Source organism: Chelonoidis abingdonii, chromosome 6 (assembly GCF_003597395.2).
Source record: "Chelonoidis abingdonii isolate Lonesome George chromosome 6, CheloAbing_2.0, whole genome shotgun sequence".
Lineage (NCBI taxonomy): Eukaryota > Metazoa > Chordata > Testudines > Testudinidae > Chelonoidis > Chelonoidis abingdonii.
Genome location: NC_133774.1, coordinates 65,890,577 through 65,912,516, shown reverse-complemented (window position 1 = coordinate 65,912,516; position 21,940 = coordinate 65,890,577). Strand labels below are relative to the sequence as shown.

General features: G+C 39.3%; 1 protein-coding gene across 1 annotated transcript in view; it reads left to right on the top strand.

The window, feature by feature from the left end:
- The window catches only part of ST8SIA4 (ST8 alpha-N-acetyl-neuraminide alpha-2,8-sialyltransferase 4), an 87,582-nt gene that overhangs the window by 13,217 nt on the left and 52,425 nt on the right, over positions 1–21,940 (top strand). Inside the window, exon 3 of the mRNA XM_032762632.1 lies at positions 8,858–9,115. Coding sequence (XP_032618523.1) covers positions 8,858–9,115 — 258 coding nt within the window. The remainder of the gene's footprint in view (positions 1–8,857; positions 9,116–21,940) is intronic.

Here is a 21,940-nt window from a genome sequence, read left to right as displayed (position 1 = left end):
GAAACTTGGCTGTGCTTATGGGTTTTTGCATAAAGTTAAAACATGGAATAATGTGATGCCTGTAAGACAGAAATTACGGCACTTACCATTTTCAGTCAGGGAAGCTGTTTCAGAGGAACTTAAAAAACTTGTTCAAAAGGACATTATTGAAGAGTAACTCCTTGGAATGGGTTTCACCTATAGTAGTGATGCCGAAGAAGGGTGGAGGCATTTGCCTTTGTGTGGACTTAAGGGAGCCAAATAAAGCTATTGTGATTGACAGCTGTCCTCTTCTTCACATAGAAGTAGTATTTGCAGAACTCTGTGGAGCAAAGATGTTTTCTACTCTTGATTTGCAGAGCGCATACCGCCAGGTTATGTTACCTGAAGATAGCAGAGACCTCACAGCATTTATTACACATGAGGGACTGTTTAGTTTTAAACATGTTCCATACAGTCTCGCATCAGCCCCAAGTGCCTTCCAAAAAATTCATTGATTCTGAAGAATCAACAGAGTTCAGTGCTATTTGGATGATACTATAATTGGAAATATTACTGAGGCGCATGACAATAATCTGCAGTCTGTACTAAACTGCCTCAGCAAAGCAGGCCTCAAGCTCAATAGGCCAAATGCAAATTTAGACAAACTGAATTCTCCTTTCTGGGGCATACAATTTCAAGGCTGGACTAAAACCTGATCCAGCTCATATCCTGGCAATTTCAAATGTTCCTCCTCCAACAGATTTGCAAACTTTACATTCCTTCTTGGGTCTTACCTCCTAGTATGCAAAATTCATTCCCAATTATGCTTCTGTCATTGAACTGTTATGAGAATTACTACAAAGAAGTTCAACCTTAGTGTGGACAGCGGATGCACAAGCTAGTTTCAAAATGGTGAAAGACTTGATTGTATATAGTCAAGTACTTGCACTGTTTAGACCTGCATTGCCACAATTGTAACTACTGATGCTTCTGATTATGGATTTGGGGCTGTCCTCATACAACTTCATGAGGATAGCACAAAGAGCATTGTTGCTTTTGCTTCAAGGACACTAAGTAATGCTGAGAGAAAATATTCTGCAGTCAAAAAAGAAGCACTTGCTTGTGTCTGGGCTACTGAAAAATGGGGAACTTACCTGTGAAGCCACACCTTAAAGTTGCGCACAAACCACAGCCCTTTGACGACGTTGCTCACCATGAAAGGACTGGGAAGAGCAGGATATCGTATTGCTAGATGGTCTGCAAGACTATGAGCTGGAATATAACCCTGGAAACACAAATGTGGTAGCTGATTCTTTCTCACGTGCCTTTGCCTTCACCAGATGGTCCACCGGAGGATGAGGATGTAGTAGTTGCACTTGTAACTGCAGTAAGAGTGCTTGTAATAAGAGAACAATTTCAAGCTGCTTGTTCAGCGTGTCCAATTCAACAAAAACTACGGGAATTTCTGACAAAGATGGCCCAGTAACCCTAAAAACCTTGAACTAGTTTTGCTGCCTTTATTTTAGAGTTTTGGCATGAACTTTCTTTGCTCAATGGCTGTGTGCTATGAGGTACACACCAGCTACTTGTGCCTGAATTACAGTCAAAACTCACACCTGGCACACGATACTCATCAAGGAATTGTCAGAACCAAACAACGACTACGGGATCTATATTGGTGGCCAGGGATGGACTCTCAAACTGAAACACTCATAAAATCCCGTGTCACTTGCCAAATGCATGATAAGACAGCAGTGACATGTACCCCTCCATTACAGCCTGTTCCTCTTCCTAAATCTGCATGGAGAAAGAGTGGCGATTGTCATTGTAGCACCCTTTGATACTGCTCCAATTGACTGTCGTTATGGCATCACTTTAATAGACTATTTCAGTAGATGGCCTGAGGTAGCATTTACATCGCAAATGTCTTCTGCTACAGTAATTCAGTTCCTCTCTTCAGTTTTTAGTAGGAAGGTAACCCCAAAGAACAGGTTTCAGATAATGGTAGTCAAAGTACTTCCCTGGAGTTTGAAACTTTTCTAGCAGAGAGGAACATTTTACACAGAAAGTCATCCCTATATTACCCTCAAGCCAATGGGGAAATCGAATGGTTTAACAGAAGTTTGAAAGGGTTTGCAAATGGCTAAACTGGAAGGGCAATTGTGGATACCCTTCACTACTGATATCTTGCAAGCATACCGAGGTACACGACATGCCACAACACAAAGATCACCTGCAGAATTACTGCATGGGAAATAGATGAATACTGAACTGAACATTGCTGGATTGTTAAAGGCATGACCTGAGCCCCAACCGAGGATGATGTGAGGAAAAACAGTTGAACAGAACCAAGCAAAGTATAAGGCTTTCACAGACAAGCGGTGAGTGCTAAGGAACCAAAGTTTGAGGGTGGTTCCTTCGTTAAATACAAAAGCCTGGAATCTTACGCAAAGGGGATCATAAATTCACAGCTCCTCTTAAAATCATAGGTGTAATGTCCCTTTTTCTCCATTGACTTTCTGATGGGTGAGTAAGGAATACTTCTGATCTTGCACCTGCGTATGCACCAAGAGCAGATTATGCCAACACCCAGTCTGTATTGGATGACTTCACCATAGTATCCACACAACAAGACATTGCACTGGAACCAGGGCTTGAGAGACGGCCTGTCAGACCCAGACGACCACCTGTCTGGACTAGAGACTGTGTTATGTAGTAGCTACAGTGTTTTCAGTATAATATTTCTGCCAATAATATAGTGTCTTGTTTCCTATTTTTTCCTATGGTTAGAACAACAATGTTTATTTTAGTTGGGAGAGTTTCTTGAGAGGAGGGATTGTGGTGTTTAGATTATGAGAACTGGGAGCACTGGCTGTTGGGAGTCTGAAAGGACAGGAAACGGGAAGGAGGAGGGAGGAGTTGAGGAGGCAGGGTGAGAGTTATAGAGGACGCAGCAGCAGCTTTGTAAAGAGGTTTCCACTTTAAAAATAAAGTCCTGTTGAGGTTTGTTAGTACCTTGCCTGGTTGATTCGACATCTTAGATACAACCTCCTAGGTATTCAGAGTCCCACTCAGTGTGTGTGACCACCTTCTTCTTTCACCTCCCTTAAACTGTTGGGGGGTTGAATCCATTGAGGGAAAGCAAGGAGAAAATTACCCAAGTGTCTAGTGTGCTGGGTCAGGGAGCAATGAATGGAGTTTCCTGTTAAGAAGAAGAGTGGAAGCCTGCAAAGTGCCCAGCCAGGATTTTCGTACAGGAAAAGTCAGAAGCTGTTTTTTGTAAACGATCCTGCATCGATACTCACAACTAAAATGATTGCCCTCACCTTTGTCTTCATTCGTTTGTGAAGTCCATCAATTAGAGTATAAGTTCCTCAGAATAGGGACCTATTTTGTATGTGCCTTCTGTGGTGCGCCTAGCACACAGATGGGCACAGTTTAAAAAAAGGTTAATTGGATTAGATAAACTTGTGCTTGGTTCATAGGCTTTGCTGCAAGCCAACAAAACACATGTGCCAAATGTACTGAATGATTCTGTAGCATCTTTCTAAAGGAGCAGTTAGTAATGTGTGAGACTTTCTAGTTGCTTTTATATATTTAGACATTTTGTTTATTCTATACAAAAATACATACAAGGACCAAAATAGAACTAAAAAGTCCAAAGTTGGGCTTAAGTGAAAACACATGCAAGGTTTGCTATTTTTGTATTCTAATTAGAGAAATTAGTTTTAGCTACTGTCAAAATGATCCATGTGATATTTAAAAATCAGACTTTGTTTACAGAGATGCTTTAAGACAATTTAAAAACACATGCAGATATTCTTAATAGTGACCATTTGCCTTTAAGGAATCAGCCACAGTTCCTTGGAGAAGTTAAACATGAATCTCTCTCTTTTTTTTTTTTTTAATAGCATGCAGAAAGCTCATTGCAATTACTAAATATATATACTCAAAAATGTACAGTATGTAAAACAGTTGTTAGAAGTGCTAATTTTCTTAGTGATCACTATGCATAGTAAAAACATGAAAAGAAATACAGAAAAATAAAAATTGGTTAATCAAATTAAAGTATGCATTTTTCAGTTATTCAAAAATGTTAAAAATCAAATACACTCTTTTATCCAAATGGCCCAGGGACGGAGGTGATGCTAGCCCATTGGGAGCCCTAAGCAGAAATGGTTTTGGCCCCCACCCCAACACAAACTAAAAAAGCAAATAAGGGGCTCCCTTGAGCTGATCGGGACCCTAAGCAATTGCTTATTGCTGCTTATGCCTGGAGCTGACTCTGCTGGGCAATATCCAAAACTTTCAGATAACTAGGCATTTAGATAAATGGAAGTGTTAACTAATTTAAGACTGCATGGGGGGCACTGTGTGGATTTGGATAAATAGTATTTTCAAATAACTGGAAGTATATTATACTACTTTCTGTTCAAATGCGTAGCTGAAGGCAAGCCCAGTTGTTCCCTGTGAAACAATGTTTTTGGTTCTCCCTCTTAATATAAACATTAAAAAAAAAAAAATCTGTATTAACATAAGGCCACAGTCTGCTTTTAGAGACATGTGTAATTCCTATAGACTTCATTAGGAGTCAGTGGGGGAGGAAGAGGAGGCAAAATTTTGCCCCAAAATGCTTATCTAAATCTGTGTTCAGCCAGATAAAGAAGTTGAGCTAATAATACCTTTTCAGGGAAAGCACCATTTAATTGACAACAAATCGTTTTAACTAAATCTTCTGTAACTAATTTTGAAATTAAGAACTTCCTCTGCATTCCGGATGGTATATGCTTAATGAATGGTCTCTGGTAAAGCTTTGGTAAGAATTAGGCTAATGTCTTTGCCAGAACAGGACCTCTCAATGTAGTTCTAACAGCTTTAACACTGCAGTGTTTCTGGGGTTAGTCTGGCTTCCAAGATATTTATGGTGCTCTTTGGCAAGTTTGCCTCATGAGTTGTTTCTACTAGAAACAACTGGAACATAAACCCTGACCCTTTCTGGAAACTAGGACTTCCAGTGCTAGCTGGCTTGGGGATGTGAATCTTTGTGGGAGATAAGTGAAAGCAGGATATATGGTCTCTGTGGATCTTTCTGGGACATTTGAAGTTGGGAGATTTGTTCAAGAAAATGGACCAATCACTAGTGGGCTGCAAATTAATCCAAAGCCTTTAAGTTAAAGTCTACCCGCCCAACTCTTCTTCAGTCTACACCATTCTCAGACAGAGATTGGAGAAGCTACCATGGCACAGTACAAATATTGCATTTTGAGCTTTGTAATGATAAACTGCATCTTAAGAGAAAAATGCCAGTTTATTAAAAGGAGTCTAGTCTATAGTCTGTCTCCCAGAAAGCTATAAATAAGTGTCATCGCTAATAATTGTATATTGCTTATTAAATAATCTGCAGTTATACCCTCAGTTTTGATAGAAACTGAAATCAGAAGCTCATATTAAGAGTGAACTCTCCAACAATAATCATGTCAGCAACAGAGCTATCTTGTAAACTTTAAACAAAGTTGTAAATTCTGAATGATCTCTTATTCAAATTATTTCATACATATGTGTGAAAGACTTACATTAATTTTAATGGGAACTGGATCAGGACCTTCATGCATTTAAAAATTAGATAACTAGTGAGTTTGTGCCATGAATTACCCACATTCAGATTAATAAATACAGTCACAGTTCAAGCCAGGGCACTTTCTATCTAATTTCTTTCGTGTTAATTGAGATAGAAAGTTATTCCCCGCTTGGATGCCTTAACATTTAAAAAGATACAGTAAAACAATACATGGGAAATCCTGTTTATGTGCAAATGTAGCTGCACTTTTGCTAACACATAATAGCCAGGTGCCTCTTCGATACTGAAAGTGTCTATCGGGTATTGAAAGCGAATCTTCCTAATCCCTCTTCCCTTATGATTCTTATCAGGTTCCCGAGAGTCCTTTTGACATTTTCACCTGTTCATTGAGGCTCTCCATTGTGGTCACTGTCCTTCTAGATGTAGTCACCATCTCCTTTAAAAAGCCCCAACTCTGAAGGCTGCATTCCTATGTAATGAATATTTTTATGAGGATTTTAATTCAATCTGCTCAAATGTTTTTCTTCGTTCATTCTTTTTCTAGTCATTACATCTCTATTGCAGGTGCCCACAAAAGTAGGCACATCAAACCCACAGGGCTTTTAAGTCTATTAAACTTACGGGCTGAAAGTCTTTATCTTGCTTTACAAAAAAAAACAAAACAAAAATCACTTGCTTTGACATTTACACCATTTACCAAAAGCTTAAGGCATTTAAGGTTTTAATATCTCCCATTCTGCTTCATTAATCTCGGTCCCTCATGCATGCTACATCATCAGATGTCCTTGCTCTGATGCTACTTCATACATTCACAAGAGCCCTAAAATATAATTTAAAGGTTTTCTCTTTATTTTAGTTAGATTTAAGATATGTGAGATAATATTAGAAAAAAAAATCTTACTGTGTTTCACTTTCCCTTAGGCTTTTAAGGTAAATTCCAGGGTTCCAAATGTCTTGTAACCAGTTTCATTATCAGACATTCTCTTGTATATTGAGGCAGTGACACAGGGTAGCTGACTGGCCTACATGATGATGATGTGTTTTTGTCCCTTCACCTCTGGAGATTATTTCCCCCCTTTCATTTCCAAGTAGGTACTTCTAAATAGCTTGTACAGCAGTTAAAACAGCAGGATGTTTTTCCTGGTAAGTATTGATTCTGTCCTAAGGATTAGAAATGCAGAATCCTCAAAGTGACTATAAGAAAATGCTATTTTTACGCTCAACAAAATGCTTGTTGTGCATCCAGAGTCTTATCTGCTGACTTGAATGATAAAAATATCTCTTACAGCTTTTTTTTCTCCTGTTAGAATTGCAGAGCCAATGCTGAAGTACGACACCTTTTTAGGGAAAGCACCATTTAATAACAAATCTGCTTTAACTAAATCTCCTTCCATAACCAATTTTAAGAGCCCTCTTCTGCCTTCCAGATGGCATATACATAATGAGCAGTCTCCAATAAGCTTTAGTAAGAGTTAGGCTAATGTTTTTGCCAGGTCAGGCCCCCTCGGTGTAGTTCTAACCCCACTTCTGCATTCCATTGAGCACCTGCTTAACTTCAGATATGTACTGTAGTCCCATTAACAAATGTAAGTACATAGCTGAATAGAGATGGACTTAAACATGTACTTAAATGCTTTGCTGATTCGGGATTTGTAGCTGGTGATATTTATACAATTGGGCTCTGACAGAGTGGACCAGATCTTTTCCAATTTCTTCATTATCAAGGAAATTGTTTACTAAAGCCCAGTCTACATGTACAGTTGCACTAGTGATTTTAAAAACTGATGTAGTGAAAATGGTGCAACTTTGGCTGTGGACATTCTTAGATTGGTTTAAATCTGGCTGTTTGGCTTGCAGAGGTGCAAGCTCATAGATTCATAGACTTCAGGGTCAGAAGGGACCATTATGATCATCTAGTCTGACCTCCTGCACAATGCAGGCCACAGAATCTCACCCATGCACTTCAATAACAAACCCCTAACCTATTGTGAAGGCCAAGACTATAACAGGGTTCAAAAAAGAACTAGATAAGTTCATGGAGGAAAGGTACATCAATGGCTATTAGCTAAGATGGACAGGGATGGAGTCCCTAGCCTCTGTTTGCCAGAAGCTGGAAATGGGCGACAGGGGATGGAACACTTGATGATTACCTGTTCTGTTCATTCCCTCTGGGCACCTGGCATTGGCCACTGTCGGAAGACAGGATACTGGCCTAGATGGACCTTTGGTCTGACCCAGTATGGCCGTTCTTATGTTCTTGTAATCCTTTTTTGTGTAATGGGGGGCTCTACAAACCCCACACTACAGCCTTTATTTTTCCAGATTTAAATCTTTGAGTGTCCACACAAGGGTACTCTTAATTTGGTTTAATAGTGGCTTATTTTGGTTCATCTTAAACCCGTTCCTAACTGACTTAAGGTCAACCAAAATAAGCCAATATTAAACCAAAATAAGTGTGTACATTACATTAGGGTTTGCACCAATACAACTGAACTTGTTTAATGAAACCACTGCAAGTTTGTGTAGACAAGTCAGTTTAAATTCAATTTAAGCCTCAAGTTACAAAACTGCAATTTCTCTGTGTAGACAAGTGCTAAATTCTAATGAGTTATACATGTGCAAGCATGCTGAATAATAATACCAACTTGGTGCTTAAAACTGAAGGACATGGTGATGAGGAGAACTCTGAAAATCTCTTAAGTGCTGTTCCAACGTGATTATGAATCTCTAAAAGACACTGTGAGGAAGCCAGACTTATCTCCTGCTGATTTCCATGACAGAGATGCTCAGTTTAGAGGTTAAAAAAAAGGTTTTATCTAGCTGCTAGCTCTGACAACTCGACCAAGGCTGTGAGACCCATGCTAGTTCATTCCTTCATTTTTGACACACAAGGCTACATTGAAATCTTTGTAAATATTTTTTAATTTACTGGTTGTTACTAAAATAGAATGATGCATTTTATTCTGGAATCTGTGCATTAACCCACATGCCAGATGGTTTTCTAAAATACCACCCAAAACCCGTTACCGCATATGTGCACTGTCCAACTTTTAAAACTTGAATCTATAGTCACTTAATTCTTTAACATCTAGTGATTAGACTGTCTTTGAGTAATTGTCACATGAAATTTTTTTAATCAAGACCATAAGGGTTTTTAATGGAGCTCTAACATGACTTTATAGCACCTGAAATGGCATAGTCTGAAACTGTGGGAATGAAAATCTGAAACCTCACACTCTTTTATGTTTTATACCATATTACTAGAAGATGAGCTGATTGTGAGGAATGAATACTGTCTGCCTGTTTCTTTCAAAATAGGAAGAATATTCTTCGATTTTTGGATGCTGAAAGAGATGTCTCAGTGGTCAAAAGCAGCTTTAAGCCAGGAGACGTAATTCACTATGTGCTAGACAGACGTCGCACCCTGAACATTTCTCAGGATTTACACAGCCTCCTTCCTGAAGTTTCGCCAATGAAGAACCGTCGGTTTAAAACATGTGCAGTTGTGGGCAATTCTGGCATCCTCCTGGACAGTGAATGTGGAAAGGAGATTGACAACCATGACTTTGTAATAAGGTGAGCTTTCATCTGCTGCTGGGGATTATAGCCTGCTATCTGTCACTTTTGGGGTTGGGAGAGGGAACAGGCAGATATGCTTTAACCTGAGAGATCAATTTCAGGGATTATTTGGAATTACTGAGTAATTTATCTGAAGTGATATTTTCACTGCGTGATGCCTAAATTTAAATACATTTTTGGAATGAGAGGTGTGCATATTTGGAGGTAGAAGACAGATTCACATTACTCATTGCCTGTGTTTGTTCATTTGTGGTGTTCCAGATAAATGCATTACTCTGATAGAAAATTTGTTCCTGTAAATGGAAAACTTTTCTTTTTCCAAAATCTCCCTTCCCGTCTCTTGGCCAGTAGACGTGGCCTAGCAGTAAATTACTGAATTACTTTATATATGGGGAGGGATGTCTAAATTTCGTTGTGAGGCATTGAAATTTAGTCAGATGGCTTCTGGTATTATAACTGAAAGCCACACATCTCACTCACTTCATATTGCTCTGAAAATATATCCCCACAGCAGGTACAAAAAAAAATTATTTTTTTTAGTGTAGACACTCAAACATGCTCAACCTCAACAAAATTTTGTCTTCACGGATCAGAGGCAAATTAAGAGCAGTTACTGCCTCCATTTGACAAGCTGTCATTATATGAACGTACACAGATAAATTTAGGCAAAGTCTCCATTGGTATGGAACATGGAGGGTGAAATGGTGGTGGTAGAAAATTACTATATATGTAGGGTTAGCTTACATCACTGCTCCTGTTCCTATTTTTCCTTTTTTCTATTTTGTACGAAGCTGGTGGTCAAAGAAACTTGAAAAGGACAGGGTCTGTGAAAGGAAAAATTATAGTTCTTTTCTTTTCAAAATGTTAAGGCTGGGATTTTCAAAAGCTTTCAGTGGAGGTTGGACATCTAACTCCTTTAGGCAGCTTTGAAATAAATACATCACCCTTTTCCTAGTAGTAACAATTGCAGGAATTATTGTGTAGTATTTTCTTCAAAGGCACGATTTTAGGCTTGAATAGAGAAATACAGCAAGCTTTTTAACAAGGCTTAAGAAAACCTCGTTAGTATATTGGACAATGTGAAATACATTTCATCATTATGCACTTCATCACAGCTAGTTATCTCATTTTATAATCACTTGTATTAATCTGCGAAAAGAGCACTTTTCCAAAGATGCTAATAAAAATGGATACAAATCCTTTGGACTCTTATGGAAAAATGCTGCATGTCATTTAGGGTTGTCAGAGACATCAGATGCTCCTGCACCTTGCTAACTGAAGGGCCTGACTTCTGTTTTGGATAGTGACACTGCAGAAAGCTGGGAGGATAGAGACAAGAAAATTATCAAGAGTTGGAAGCTATATTACAATGTCTTTCTTCACACTCCACCTTTCATCTCTCTGTTCTGTCCTACAACACGTGACCCAAACACTGCACACACAGATATAGGAGCTATATTTTATTTTGGTGTTTTTCCAGTGACTGGCCAGAGACTGCCCTTTCCTTTTCCATGCATGTTCGACTTATACTGAGAATGCTTTGATTCTGCCAAGTTAGAACTCCTGCTTATAGCTGAGAGAGTTCATTATAAACAGTCCATTGCCTAACTGCACTTAGCCTGTAGCTCTTTTCTTGACGTTATGCCCTCTTGCAGGTTTAATGTGTTTGACTTGACAAGCTGCATAATGATGCAGATACCATACTTTCTGCAGGAAGTTCTTCTATGTGAAGGTAAACTCATGATTGTCCCTCAAAAAGGCCTGGATTCAGCAAAGTACCTAAGCATGTACAGTATTTAACTTTATCGTGTGCTTAATTCCTGTAGATGTCAAAGAACTCATTGCTTAGACCAACTATGCCTGTCTCCAAAACACGTCTTAGCTAGTAGTGAAACCAGAGGATGAGATCTAATATGAATTTTGAACTAGCAAAGAATTTGAGCTCTGTGGAATAAAGAAAGTAGGTTTGCAAAGGTTTAATCTACAGAAATTAGCCTGTGAATGAAAGGAAAATGATAAAGCTCAGTATGAACATCAGGAAGCAAAACCTGCAATTTAGATTGGAGGCAAATGTGTCACTTCAATGCAATCCCATTGCATCAGAGGGACTGCCATAATAAACAGTATCCTTAGTACTCCAGAATAGAGTCAGATTAGCCAAGAGTGAATCCTTCATATAAACAAGAGGCAAGGAAATGGGTGTAACACTTTGGAGTATGTATGGTACAGAGATTTTATTCACTGATCAGACCTTAAAACTCTTCAGAAATGCACAGAATGTGTGTGGCTAAACTGCATTCAGAGACTTTTCACTGCTTAAAGTTTGTAGTAAGGAAGTCCTTTAGGAATTATGGGAGAAGACTGAATATATCTCTTTGCTAGGAGGAGGAGAGAAAGGAACCTAATAAAAGTAAGCAGCACTCTGTGCTGCTTTCATGCTGGATAATTGTATTGCTGTAAGGGCTCAGGTGTGAACTCCATGATCTGACTTTGCAGATTCCTTTGCTTTTGGTTGATTTCACTGAAAATAAAATATACACATCTTATTCACCATAGTGGGTTGTTTTTTTTTGCTTTTTCTGTAAAAGCAGTTGTATAGGGTATATTGGGGTCACAATTGACCGTACAAGCTAAGGAAGAAAATTTCTGTAGACTCTAACAGCTTTGTGTAGTATGAACAAAGCATTTTAGAGAGATGCTCATATTGTTTTGGTGAAACTAAATATTATTCTGTTAATTTTGATAATACTGTATTTTCCCCTTAAGAGATTTATGAAAGGAAATACATAACAAAAAGTGTGTGTGATTAATTAGAACAGGAGTATCTTGATCACATTGCCCCTAATATCAGTGGTCTTGTTAATTTGATGGGGGCAGTGATAGTGAAAATGAGACCAGTATCTGAAGATAAAGAAGGTACTTCAGACATTCTACAGTAACTTCAAAAAGATCTCACAAAACTAAGTGATTGGGCAACAAAATGGCAAATGAAATTAAATGTGGATAAATGTAAAGTAATGCACATCAGAAAAAATAGCCCCAACTATACATACGATATGATGGGGGGCTACTTTAGCTACAACAAATGAGGAAAAAGATCTTGGCGTCATTGTGGATAGTTCTCTGAAGACGTCCACCCGGTGTGCAGCAGCAGTCAAAAAAGCAAACAGGATGTTAGTAATCATTTAAAAAAGCGATAGAGAATAAGACTGAGAATATCCTATTGCCCTTATATAAACCCGTGGTACGCCCATATCTCGAATACTGCATACAGATGTGATCTCATCTCAAAAAAGATATGCTGGCATTAGAAAAGGTTCTGAGAAGGGCAACTAAAATGATTAGGGGCTTGGAACGGGTCCCATATGAGGAGAGATTAAAGAGGCAAGTATTTTTTAGCTTGGAAAAGAGGAGACTAAAGAGGGATCTGATAGAGGTATATAAAATCATGAGTGGTGTGGAGAAAGTAAATAAGGAAAAGTTATTTACTTGTTCCCATAATATAAGAACTAGGGGCCACCAAATGAAATGAATAGGCAGCAGATTTAAAACAAATAAAAGGACGTTCTTCTTCACACAACGCACAGTCAACCTGTGGAACTTGTTGACTGAGGAGGTTGTGAAGGCTAGGACTATAACAGGGTTTAAAAGAGAACTAGGTAAATTCATGGAGGTTAAGTCCATTAATGGCTATTAGCCAGGATGGGTAAAGAAGGGTGTCCCTGGCCTCTCTTTGTCAGAGGGTGATGATGCACAGCAGGAGAGAGATCACTGGATCATTACCTGTTAGGTTCACTCCCTTTGGGGCACCTCACATTGGTCACTGTCGGTAGACAGGATACTGGGCGGGATGGATCCTTGGTCTGATCACTACGGCCATTCTAATGTTACTGTTTGGATTGTGATACAGTAAATCCAGCAATCTTGAATTACAATATGATGGAATTGGATACTACATTAAAGATAACCTGAAAATATTAATAACCAGTGAAATGACTTGGACACCCTAAAAGCATTATCAAGGGGAGAAGGAAGCATTCACTATGTAGCTTATTTAAATTTTATAAAAAGAACAGGAGTACTTGTGGCACCTTAGAGACTAACACATTTATTTCAGCATAAGCTTATTTATTTATTTATATCAGCTTATGCTGAAATAAATTTGTTAGTCTCCACAAGTGCTCCTTTTCTTTTTGTGGATACAGACTAACACGGCTGCGACTCTGAAATCTTAAATTTTATAGTGTCTTATCTCTAAGGTAGTTATCCAAGTTCGTTAATAACTGGTCTTCTGTCTCTGAGACATCACAGTGTGCTGATGATATCTGAGCTCTCATAGTCAATTGGAGCCTACAGTTAGCTAAAGAAGAAAATAACTACGTTGTGTTTAGAATGTTAAGCCACATTTTTAAAAATAGGTACCTAACAAAGAGAGAAGTGTATGCACACATGGGAACAAACAGGTAATTGTGCTAGTAAATTATACAGTTGCAAGAATGCAATTATCACTCCTCTTTACAGAGCGCTAAAAATGCGTATGTAAACACACACTGTTTTGCAAATGTAGTTGTATGCTTTGTCAGAGTAACTATCTGTTTCTACCATATTTAGGGCACATCTTAAGCAGCTATTTTTGAGATAAAGTATAACTCTACACATGCAGGACTTGATTCTCTTCATGCACCTGTGTAAATCAAGAGTAACTTCTTTAATGTCAAGGGGCTAGATCTTCTGTTGGAGTAAAGTGGCTTAGCTCTGTCAAGTTCAGTAAAGCTACAACAGCTTAAGCATGAGAAGGTCTGACCCAGTTGAGTTAACTTGGTGAGAGGGGAGAATCAGGCTACTGTTCTCTTAAAACGATACTGATTGCAAATTGTTTTCTCTCTTCAGATTCTTTCCTCATCACCTTTTAAAGCTAAGTGTATCCAAGTAAATGAGCACTGATCCCTGCATCCACAGTACTGATGTGATAAATCACAGCATGTAGCATTTCTGTATGATACCATGAAAAGGTTCCTTAGCTCTAAGAACACCTGTCACTCCATGAAAGGAATCAGTGCTGTAGAAAATAAGATAATACACTGATTGCTCACAGGTTGCTGAGAAATGGCCTGGCTCCACTTGCTGCTGTTCTTCAGTTATCTAGCTGTTGAATCAGATGGCTATAAGATGGTGCTCCTGTCTAAGATTAAAACATGTCAGGCTTGTTCCTCCACTGAGGATGTTCTAAACAATATTTCTATTGCTATTGCTGTCAGGTAAAAAAATACACATGCAGTAAGATTCACTAGACTTCTGCAGCTCTAAGGACTCATTTCTTTGGTTTCCTTTACCTTTTGTCTTTCCTTTCCTTTGTCTGCGTAGTCTGGTTGTGCTTTTTCTTTAGAGATAAGTTGCAAGTACTTAGAAAACCAACCAGACGCTGGCCATAGGACAACATGTGCTGAATGCCCCCAAATAATGAGGGTGAAATAGACATTCAGGGGACACATGATTTTTAACCTCAACCATTTTTCTGTTTTAAGGTGTCTCAGTCATGGAGTATCAGCTCTCACTGTCTGAGTTTTTCAAGCATGAACTCTGCTAATGATGTTATACCCACTAAAGAGTAGAGTTTGTAACCTTTGTAGAGTAAGCAAGTGGCAATTTTTTTGTTATATGGTGGTTTTAAGACCTTTGTTTAAAAATATTAAATTATATTTTTAGTCATATATTGTAAGATAATTATAATGTTTCCAAGTATCAGAAAGAAGAGCCACTTGTGTACCTGCCAAAAAATGAGTTCAAGATTCTCTGATTTTTTTTTTTTTCTTCTTCCCTATAACAGTTCATGATTTCATGAGCGCATGAGAGAATTCAGTTTACTTTTAGGATGAGAATGTTAAGAATACTTAGGATTTTAGAAAAACAGCTTCGTTTTTTCCGCAGGACTTAAGGATTCTGATCACTCAAGAAACCTTTGATGTAGCTACAGATAGTTTATTGTGCCTGTGCAAAGTAAGGACTAGATTCTGCCAGCCTTACTGACACTGAGTAGCACCTTATTCCACAAGGAATCCAGACCTAAATATATTAGTGTGGGCTAGATGGTGCATTTAGATTTTATCCTGGAGTAAGGAACACCTACTGTTCTGCTTAAGGAAATTGTGGTGTGCCTGCTCCCCTCTTGTTTGGTGTGGGGAGTATGTTGTGAAGTGGCATCTGAGATAATGGCAACTACTGCATGTGTATTAAGCAAATTGTTGTTTCGCATAAACCTACCAAATATTAATTTTGATAGTAGATATTCCATGGAGAGAGAGGCTGAGCAGAGAAAAGGATTTTTCATTGTATTCCATGACTTTGACTATCTCTCAGCTCCTCAGAACTGTCCACATAGTAAACATTTAATCAGTTGTGGGTTTCTGTCGCATCTTACGTACATTTTACCAGAATACTGTATTTATGCATATATGATGCAGTCCTTACTTGTACAACTAGTTCCATTGGCTTTATATAGGAACATGATGCATCTCTTTTAGGCCAGGTCTACACTGGGGGAGTCGACCTAAGATACCCAACTGCAGCTATGAGAAGAGCGTAGCTGAAGTCGGCGTATCTTAGGTCAATTTACCTAGCTGTGGGGATGGCGGCGATTCGACCCCTGCCACGCCCCCATTGACTCTGCTTCTGCCTCTCGCTGCGGTGGAGTTCCAGAGTGGACGGCAGAGCGATCGGGGATTGATTTTAATCATGTCTACACTAGATGCCATAAATCGATCCCTGATAGATTGATCACTACCTGCCAATCCGGCAGGTAGTGTAGTTGTACCCTCAGAGACCGACAGAAAGACACTTGCCCCAAGGTCTATTCATGTGAGTAAGGATTTGTAGGATCACTCTAAATGTATGACAAAAAACAGCTCTCTCTTGTAGATTGCCATTGTGAGTCAGATCCAAGTAGATACTGGTTAAAACTCTACTGTTGCAAGTTGATCGGAGTGGACAGCCCTGAGGCCATTGACTTAAGGGTCTGCAGAAATCAGCTTGTAGGATCAGGGCCCAAATTTTGACCAGCTGATGACTGCTGGGCCTCTGAGATGAGTTGATGAGCTCAGTAAGTTTCAATATGTGTTTGAATGTGTCAATCAATTAAAAAGAAAATATATGAACTACAAGAAGCACTGGGACATGCCTTCAGTGCTTTTCAGGTTGCAATATGAAGTGTGCAACCTCGGAGAAACATCCAAAACCTGTATTTAAGTCATTACAAGGATCATTGCGTGCCAGTGATTTGAAATGAGTGAGTCATTCACATTTCTGCCAGTTGAGAAAGGGGAGGGAGGAAGAAAAGTGGGAATGGGGTGTCACTTTCAGCCTTTTGGTTGAGATCAAGTGTAGTACTAAGCTGTGAAAAAATTATCTATATTATATCTGTAGTTATGAATGAGGGTGTTTGGGAGGGGAAGAGCAGAGAGCAGGGGGTTGAGTCCTTCCCATTTTGGGGGAAAGAATTTGGCTCTCTCTTTAACCAGTTCTTTGAATGTCTTACTGAACTTCTCTGAATCTGATTAATGTGTATGACAATCCCGAAACATACCATTTCCGCATTCGTATGGTTTAATTTGATGCTGCTCATCGGCACAGTGAAATGGCCCCTGGTGTAAATTAAAGCAGTCCCTAGCTGCTCAAAGTAGTGGCAACCCATCCTGGGCTACCATGGTGCTTAGAATCCTCATAGCACCAGTATGGGCCCACCCCTGATTTCTCTCCGGTCATGTCCCGAGCATGCCCTTTATGCCAGGGCTAATGCGGGAGAGGGGGAGCAGTATATACCAGTCCTATGTTGTGCCTGTACCAGGAGAATGTTCTCATGTACAGCAGTTGTATGCCTCCAGAATGGTGGATGGAATCTGTCTTCCTCAATTTTCAGAGAAATTCTTTAAATTTAGAGAAAAGGGATACCTTAATAAAGTTACCTACTGTACATTTTCATATCTCCTTCTGATATTATTGTGTTTACTAGCCAGGAGCTGTTTGTCTTGGCCTTTGTTATTTTTATTGTTTTTTGTAGCTTCACTGGGAGTGATTCCTAAAAGTTAGAGGAACCTACTCTTAATGGTTAAACCACTTACATCTCTCAAACAAAGACAGGTTATATTTCCCGTATATCTTCTAATGAAAACCCTTTTAACCATAGTACTCTACAAAGACTAAAATTCAACACACAAGCCCACGAGCAAGCCAAATAGAAATAATGAGAAATCCAATTTCTCTATAAATTTCATCTTCATGCAACAATTACTGCTTCTGTAATCCAGTAGGTTCCCCAGATTTGTACTTCTGATTCTGAGGTTTCTGGTCAGGTGCAATAACATTTTTTTTCAATGCTGTTTCAATGTGAAGAACTTATTTATCTTCTAAATCTCCAAACTCTTACCCCAATCTTTTATCTGACCTCTCCACAAAAAGGGAAACAGTCACAACACTTTATCCCATCTGTCTCCACTGAACTTCACATGCTGCTAATATGCCATATTACACAACTCTACTTAAGGTATGGTGTACTCTCAAAATTGTGTATGTAAAAACAGCATTTTGGGGTTCCATGTTAATTGTCTCTGATTTTTAGTGCAAAAGTGCACAGTTCAGAAGTATAAAGATACTTTCTGACCTCTGCAATTGCTATTCTTGCTGTCCCTTCTTTCTAGGAAGCAGATGGATCTTTGTTGCATGCAGGGTGGATTTGATTTAAATCAAATTGATTTAAATCACTAGTCAGGAAGACTTGATTTAATCATGGATTTCTACATGAAATACGTATTCTTCACAGCTCAGAGGTAAATGTAGGTTTCATTTTCAGAGGTTACACACTATACATTTTTAAAGTGATTTATTCTGAAAAATTTTCAGATTAGTTTTACAGCTGTATCAGAAAATTAGTGATTGTTTGTTATTTCATTTACCAAAGGTAAATGAAGCAGATATTTATGAAGTCATTGGAAGGTGAACTCTCTCCAATTCAACAAGTTCATCATTAATACTTGGAGGATTTTCTTGCCATGCTCTATTAGAATCATAGAATATCAGGGTTGGAAGAGACTTCAAGAGGTCATCTAGTCCAACCTCCTACTCAAAGCAGGTCCAGTTCCCAACTAAATCATCCTAGCCAGGGCTTTATCAAGCCTGATCTTAAAAACCTCTAAGAAAGGAGATTCTACCACCTCCCTAGGTAACCCATTCCAGTGCTTTACCACCCTCCTAGTGAAAAAGTTTTTCCTAATATCCAACCTAAACCTCACCCACTGTAATGTGAGACCATTACTCCTTGTTCTGTCATCTGCTACCAATGAGAACATTCTAGATCCATCCTCTTTGGAACCCCCTTTCAGGTAGTTTAAAAGCAGCTATCAAATCCCATCTCATTCTTGGGGGAGGGATAGTTCAGTGGTTCGAGCATTGGCCTGCTAAACGCAGAGTTGTCAGTTCAGTCCTTAAGGGGGCCACTTAGGCATCTGGGGCAGAAATTAGTACTTGGTCCTGCTAGTGAAGGCAGGGGGCTGGACTCAATGACCCTTCAGGGTCCCTTCCAGTTCTAGGAGATATAGGTATGTCTCTATATATTCCACAGACCAAATAACCCCAGTTCCCTCAGCCTCTCCTCATTAGGTGGCTGGAGCACATGGCTTATCATTTTTGTTGCCCTCTACTGGACTCTTTCCAGTTTCCAATTTTTCCACATCCTTCTTCTAGTGTGGAGCCCAAAACTGGACACAGGACTCCAGATGAGGCCTCACCAATGCCGAATAGAGGGGAATGATCACGTCCCTCAATCTGCTGGCAATGCTCCTACATTAGGAGGAGAACATCAGCAGACAGACATTTAAATTGTGTTATTTAACTAAAATGACGTTAAGTATTCAGAATTTTTTTCTTTGACAGCAAACATAATATTTTAACAAAACAAGCATATCAATTTTTGAATTTAGTTAAACACTCAAGTTTTTTAAAATCAGGTTTGTTTTTATTAAAATTGTTAACTAAAATAGTTAAAATATTAAAAACATAATTAACAGCTGACATAGTCAATTTAATTTTTTTATCTCTGGAGAGACGCATCCACAGTTTGGGAACTGCAAAACTAAACATCTGATAGTATATTCTAGACTGAGCACTGAGTCCCATTGGGTAGATAGAAAGATTAACCTAAATCTATACAGAAACTCCTAATCCATGGATCCCTAATCCATGAACTATTGGAAATCATTTGCAAAACTTTTTTCTTAAACATTACATGAAAATATTGAATTTATAAGCCTTATTCCATGATGAGTTATCATTGAGCTATAATGTATCTTTATCTTTAGATGGATTTTTTTTGATTAAATGCTTTTTAAGGAAAAAACCTGATTTTAAATTTAAAAAAAATCAGATTTTATTCATTTAAAAAATCATTGATTTTTATCCATCCGGGTTGCACATCATCTTCAGTAAGAGAGATTTTGCCAGTCAAATTAGGCCCTCAATTTTCCAATGTTCATTGTCTTTAAATTATTCCCTTAGCCCTGGTCTATACTACAGCATTAGCTGGATGTAAGGCAGTTTATGTCGACCTAATTATGTCATTGTACATACTGCAGCCTTGCTCCTGCCATTGTAAGTGCCCTACTGCACTGACATAGTAACTCCATGAGAGGTATAGGGCTTATATTGATGTAGTTAGGGTGATGCAGTGCCCTGTAGATACATTACTTATATCTATTGGCTGTCATTCTTGTCAGTTTCTGGCTCCCCAGTTGGGCTGCTGCCTGGTCTCTGCTCCAAGATGGGCTGTCACCCAGGCTCTCAACTCAAGATGCTGCTGGGCTCCCACTCCCTTTGGGGAACCTTACTGTGACCCAGGTCCCAACTTCCTGCGCTCAGCCAGGCTGATTTGGGCTGCTGTCCAGGCTCTCAGCTCCCTGCTCCCCTCTGGGCACACAGCAGCTGACCAGACTCTGCGTGCAGGTCTCCCAGCCAGGCTCCTGGTTCTGCACTAGGGTGACCAGATAGAAAGTGAGGGAAAATGGGGACAGGCTGGGAGTGGTGGTGGTTAATAGGCATCTGTATAAGAGACGGCTCCAAATATCATGACTGTCCCTATAAAATTTAGACATCTGGTCACCCTACTCCCCACTGGGAGCATGGCAGCTGACCAGATTTCAGATGTGGAACTCCTTGCCAGGAACCTGACTGCCCTCCCAGGCTCTTGGCTGCCTGCTGGGGGCAAGGCTGCACCTGGAAGGGAGCTCTGTGTCCGGAGAAGTGAACGGGGAGCCGAGAAGCCCGCTGCAGCTGCCCCATTCTAGGCAGGGAACTGGACTACTGGCAGGGAACTGTGTGTGGAGCTGGGAGTCCTGGCTTTCAGCCCCTGACACTGTCCCTCTTAAGTTGGTGGAAGCACTTCTGGTGAGGAGACACACTGCTGACAGAAGAAGGGCAGTGTGGACATGAACCACCACAATAATTACTGCGGTGGCTATAATTTGCCCTAACATAGGTCAACTTAAGTTTACAGTGTAGACATGCCCTATTAGTGAAACCTGTGCATTCCCCTTGCCTTTAGTGAGGTTTTCACAGGTGTAGGTAATTGGAACTTGATAAACAACTTCTGTTGATTATTCATCAGAAGGAATAGAATCCAGCTCGGTTACTCTTAACTGTCTTGACTTTGTAGGAATAAGAGGTAGGAAAGCAGTAGAAACTTTTCTTTTCATTGCGAAAGTAAGCAGTTACAACAAGGAAAGCACACAGGCAGCAGATCTGTTGAAGTTGCCAATTTTACAAACTCACTCTTCAGAGCAGAACTGCAGTTTAAGGTATCATGTGACTGTGTAATAAACAATTTCAATAGAACCTTTAAAACTCTCTTCCTCTTCATGTTCTACAAATGCTTCAGCCCATTGTCTGTCCTCTTTCTGCAAATTATTCTGTTGTGTAGTAAAATAGCTTTAATTACAATATGTGAGCAGTGAGTGAGAATAATGTCGATAGTAATATTGCTCACTTCACTCAGTGTTTACCTATGCATAGGTCCCAGCTTTCTCTTCTGTTTTTTCCCTCCTGTATCTTAGCAAAAATTTTCATGTAGACTTGTCAGCACAAGATTTAGGGTGACACTTTACCCTTTTTTTGTCTTTGGATAATACTATCTCACCTTATGTTGTGTCTTATTTTATTTAAAATATATTGCAGAGTATCATAAATATAGATGGCACTTCAAAGACAACTTTTCAGCTTCTGCTGACACTTTCTCCATCATAGATTCTGATGCTTCTGTTACTTCTCTTCCATACGTGAGAATTACTACTTTGCCAGCTGATTAATCTTTTTTCTATTGTATTCCCAATTACTTTTGTCAGACAAAACAGTTGCATAAAAATAAGTCATATCTTCAGCTGTTGCTCTTCTTTATTTGGTGCCTCTGAGAAGCGAGGAGGGCAGAAGTGACTACTACCACTACTGTTTCTAGTCTTCGGGATGACTGAAAGCCCCTGGTATGAGTTAGAGCAGCTCTGAGATTATTCTTACTTTGTTGCATCTGGAAAGTTTCCATTTGAATTTCTGCTCCAGCCCAGGATTTCTCTAGCAGCTAGGCCTTTTCCATGTCTTGGCATGCCCGCTGTGCCATATGCCCCAGAGTAGGTGAGGTAAAACCAGTTTTAGAAACTTTTCATTACCCATGGGAATCATCAGTTCAGTGAGCACCTAACATGGCTATTGACTTCCTTTGATGTTGTCAGGGGCTCAGCAGTTTTGAAAATCATGGCAGTTGTTTAGGGATGTCAGGATTTAGAAGCCTAA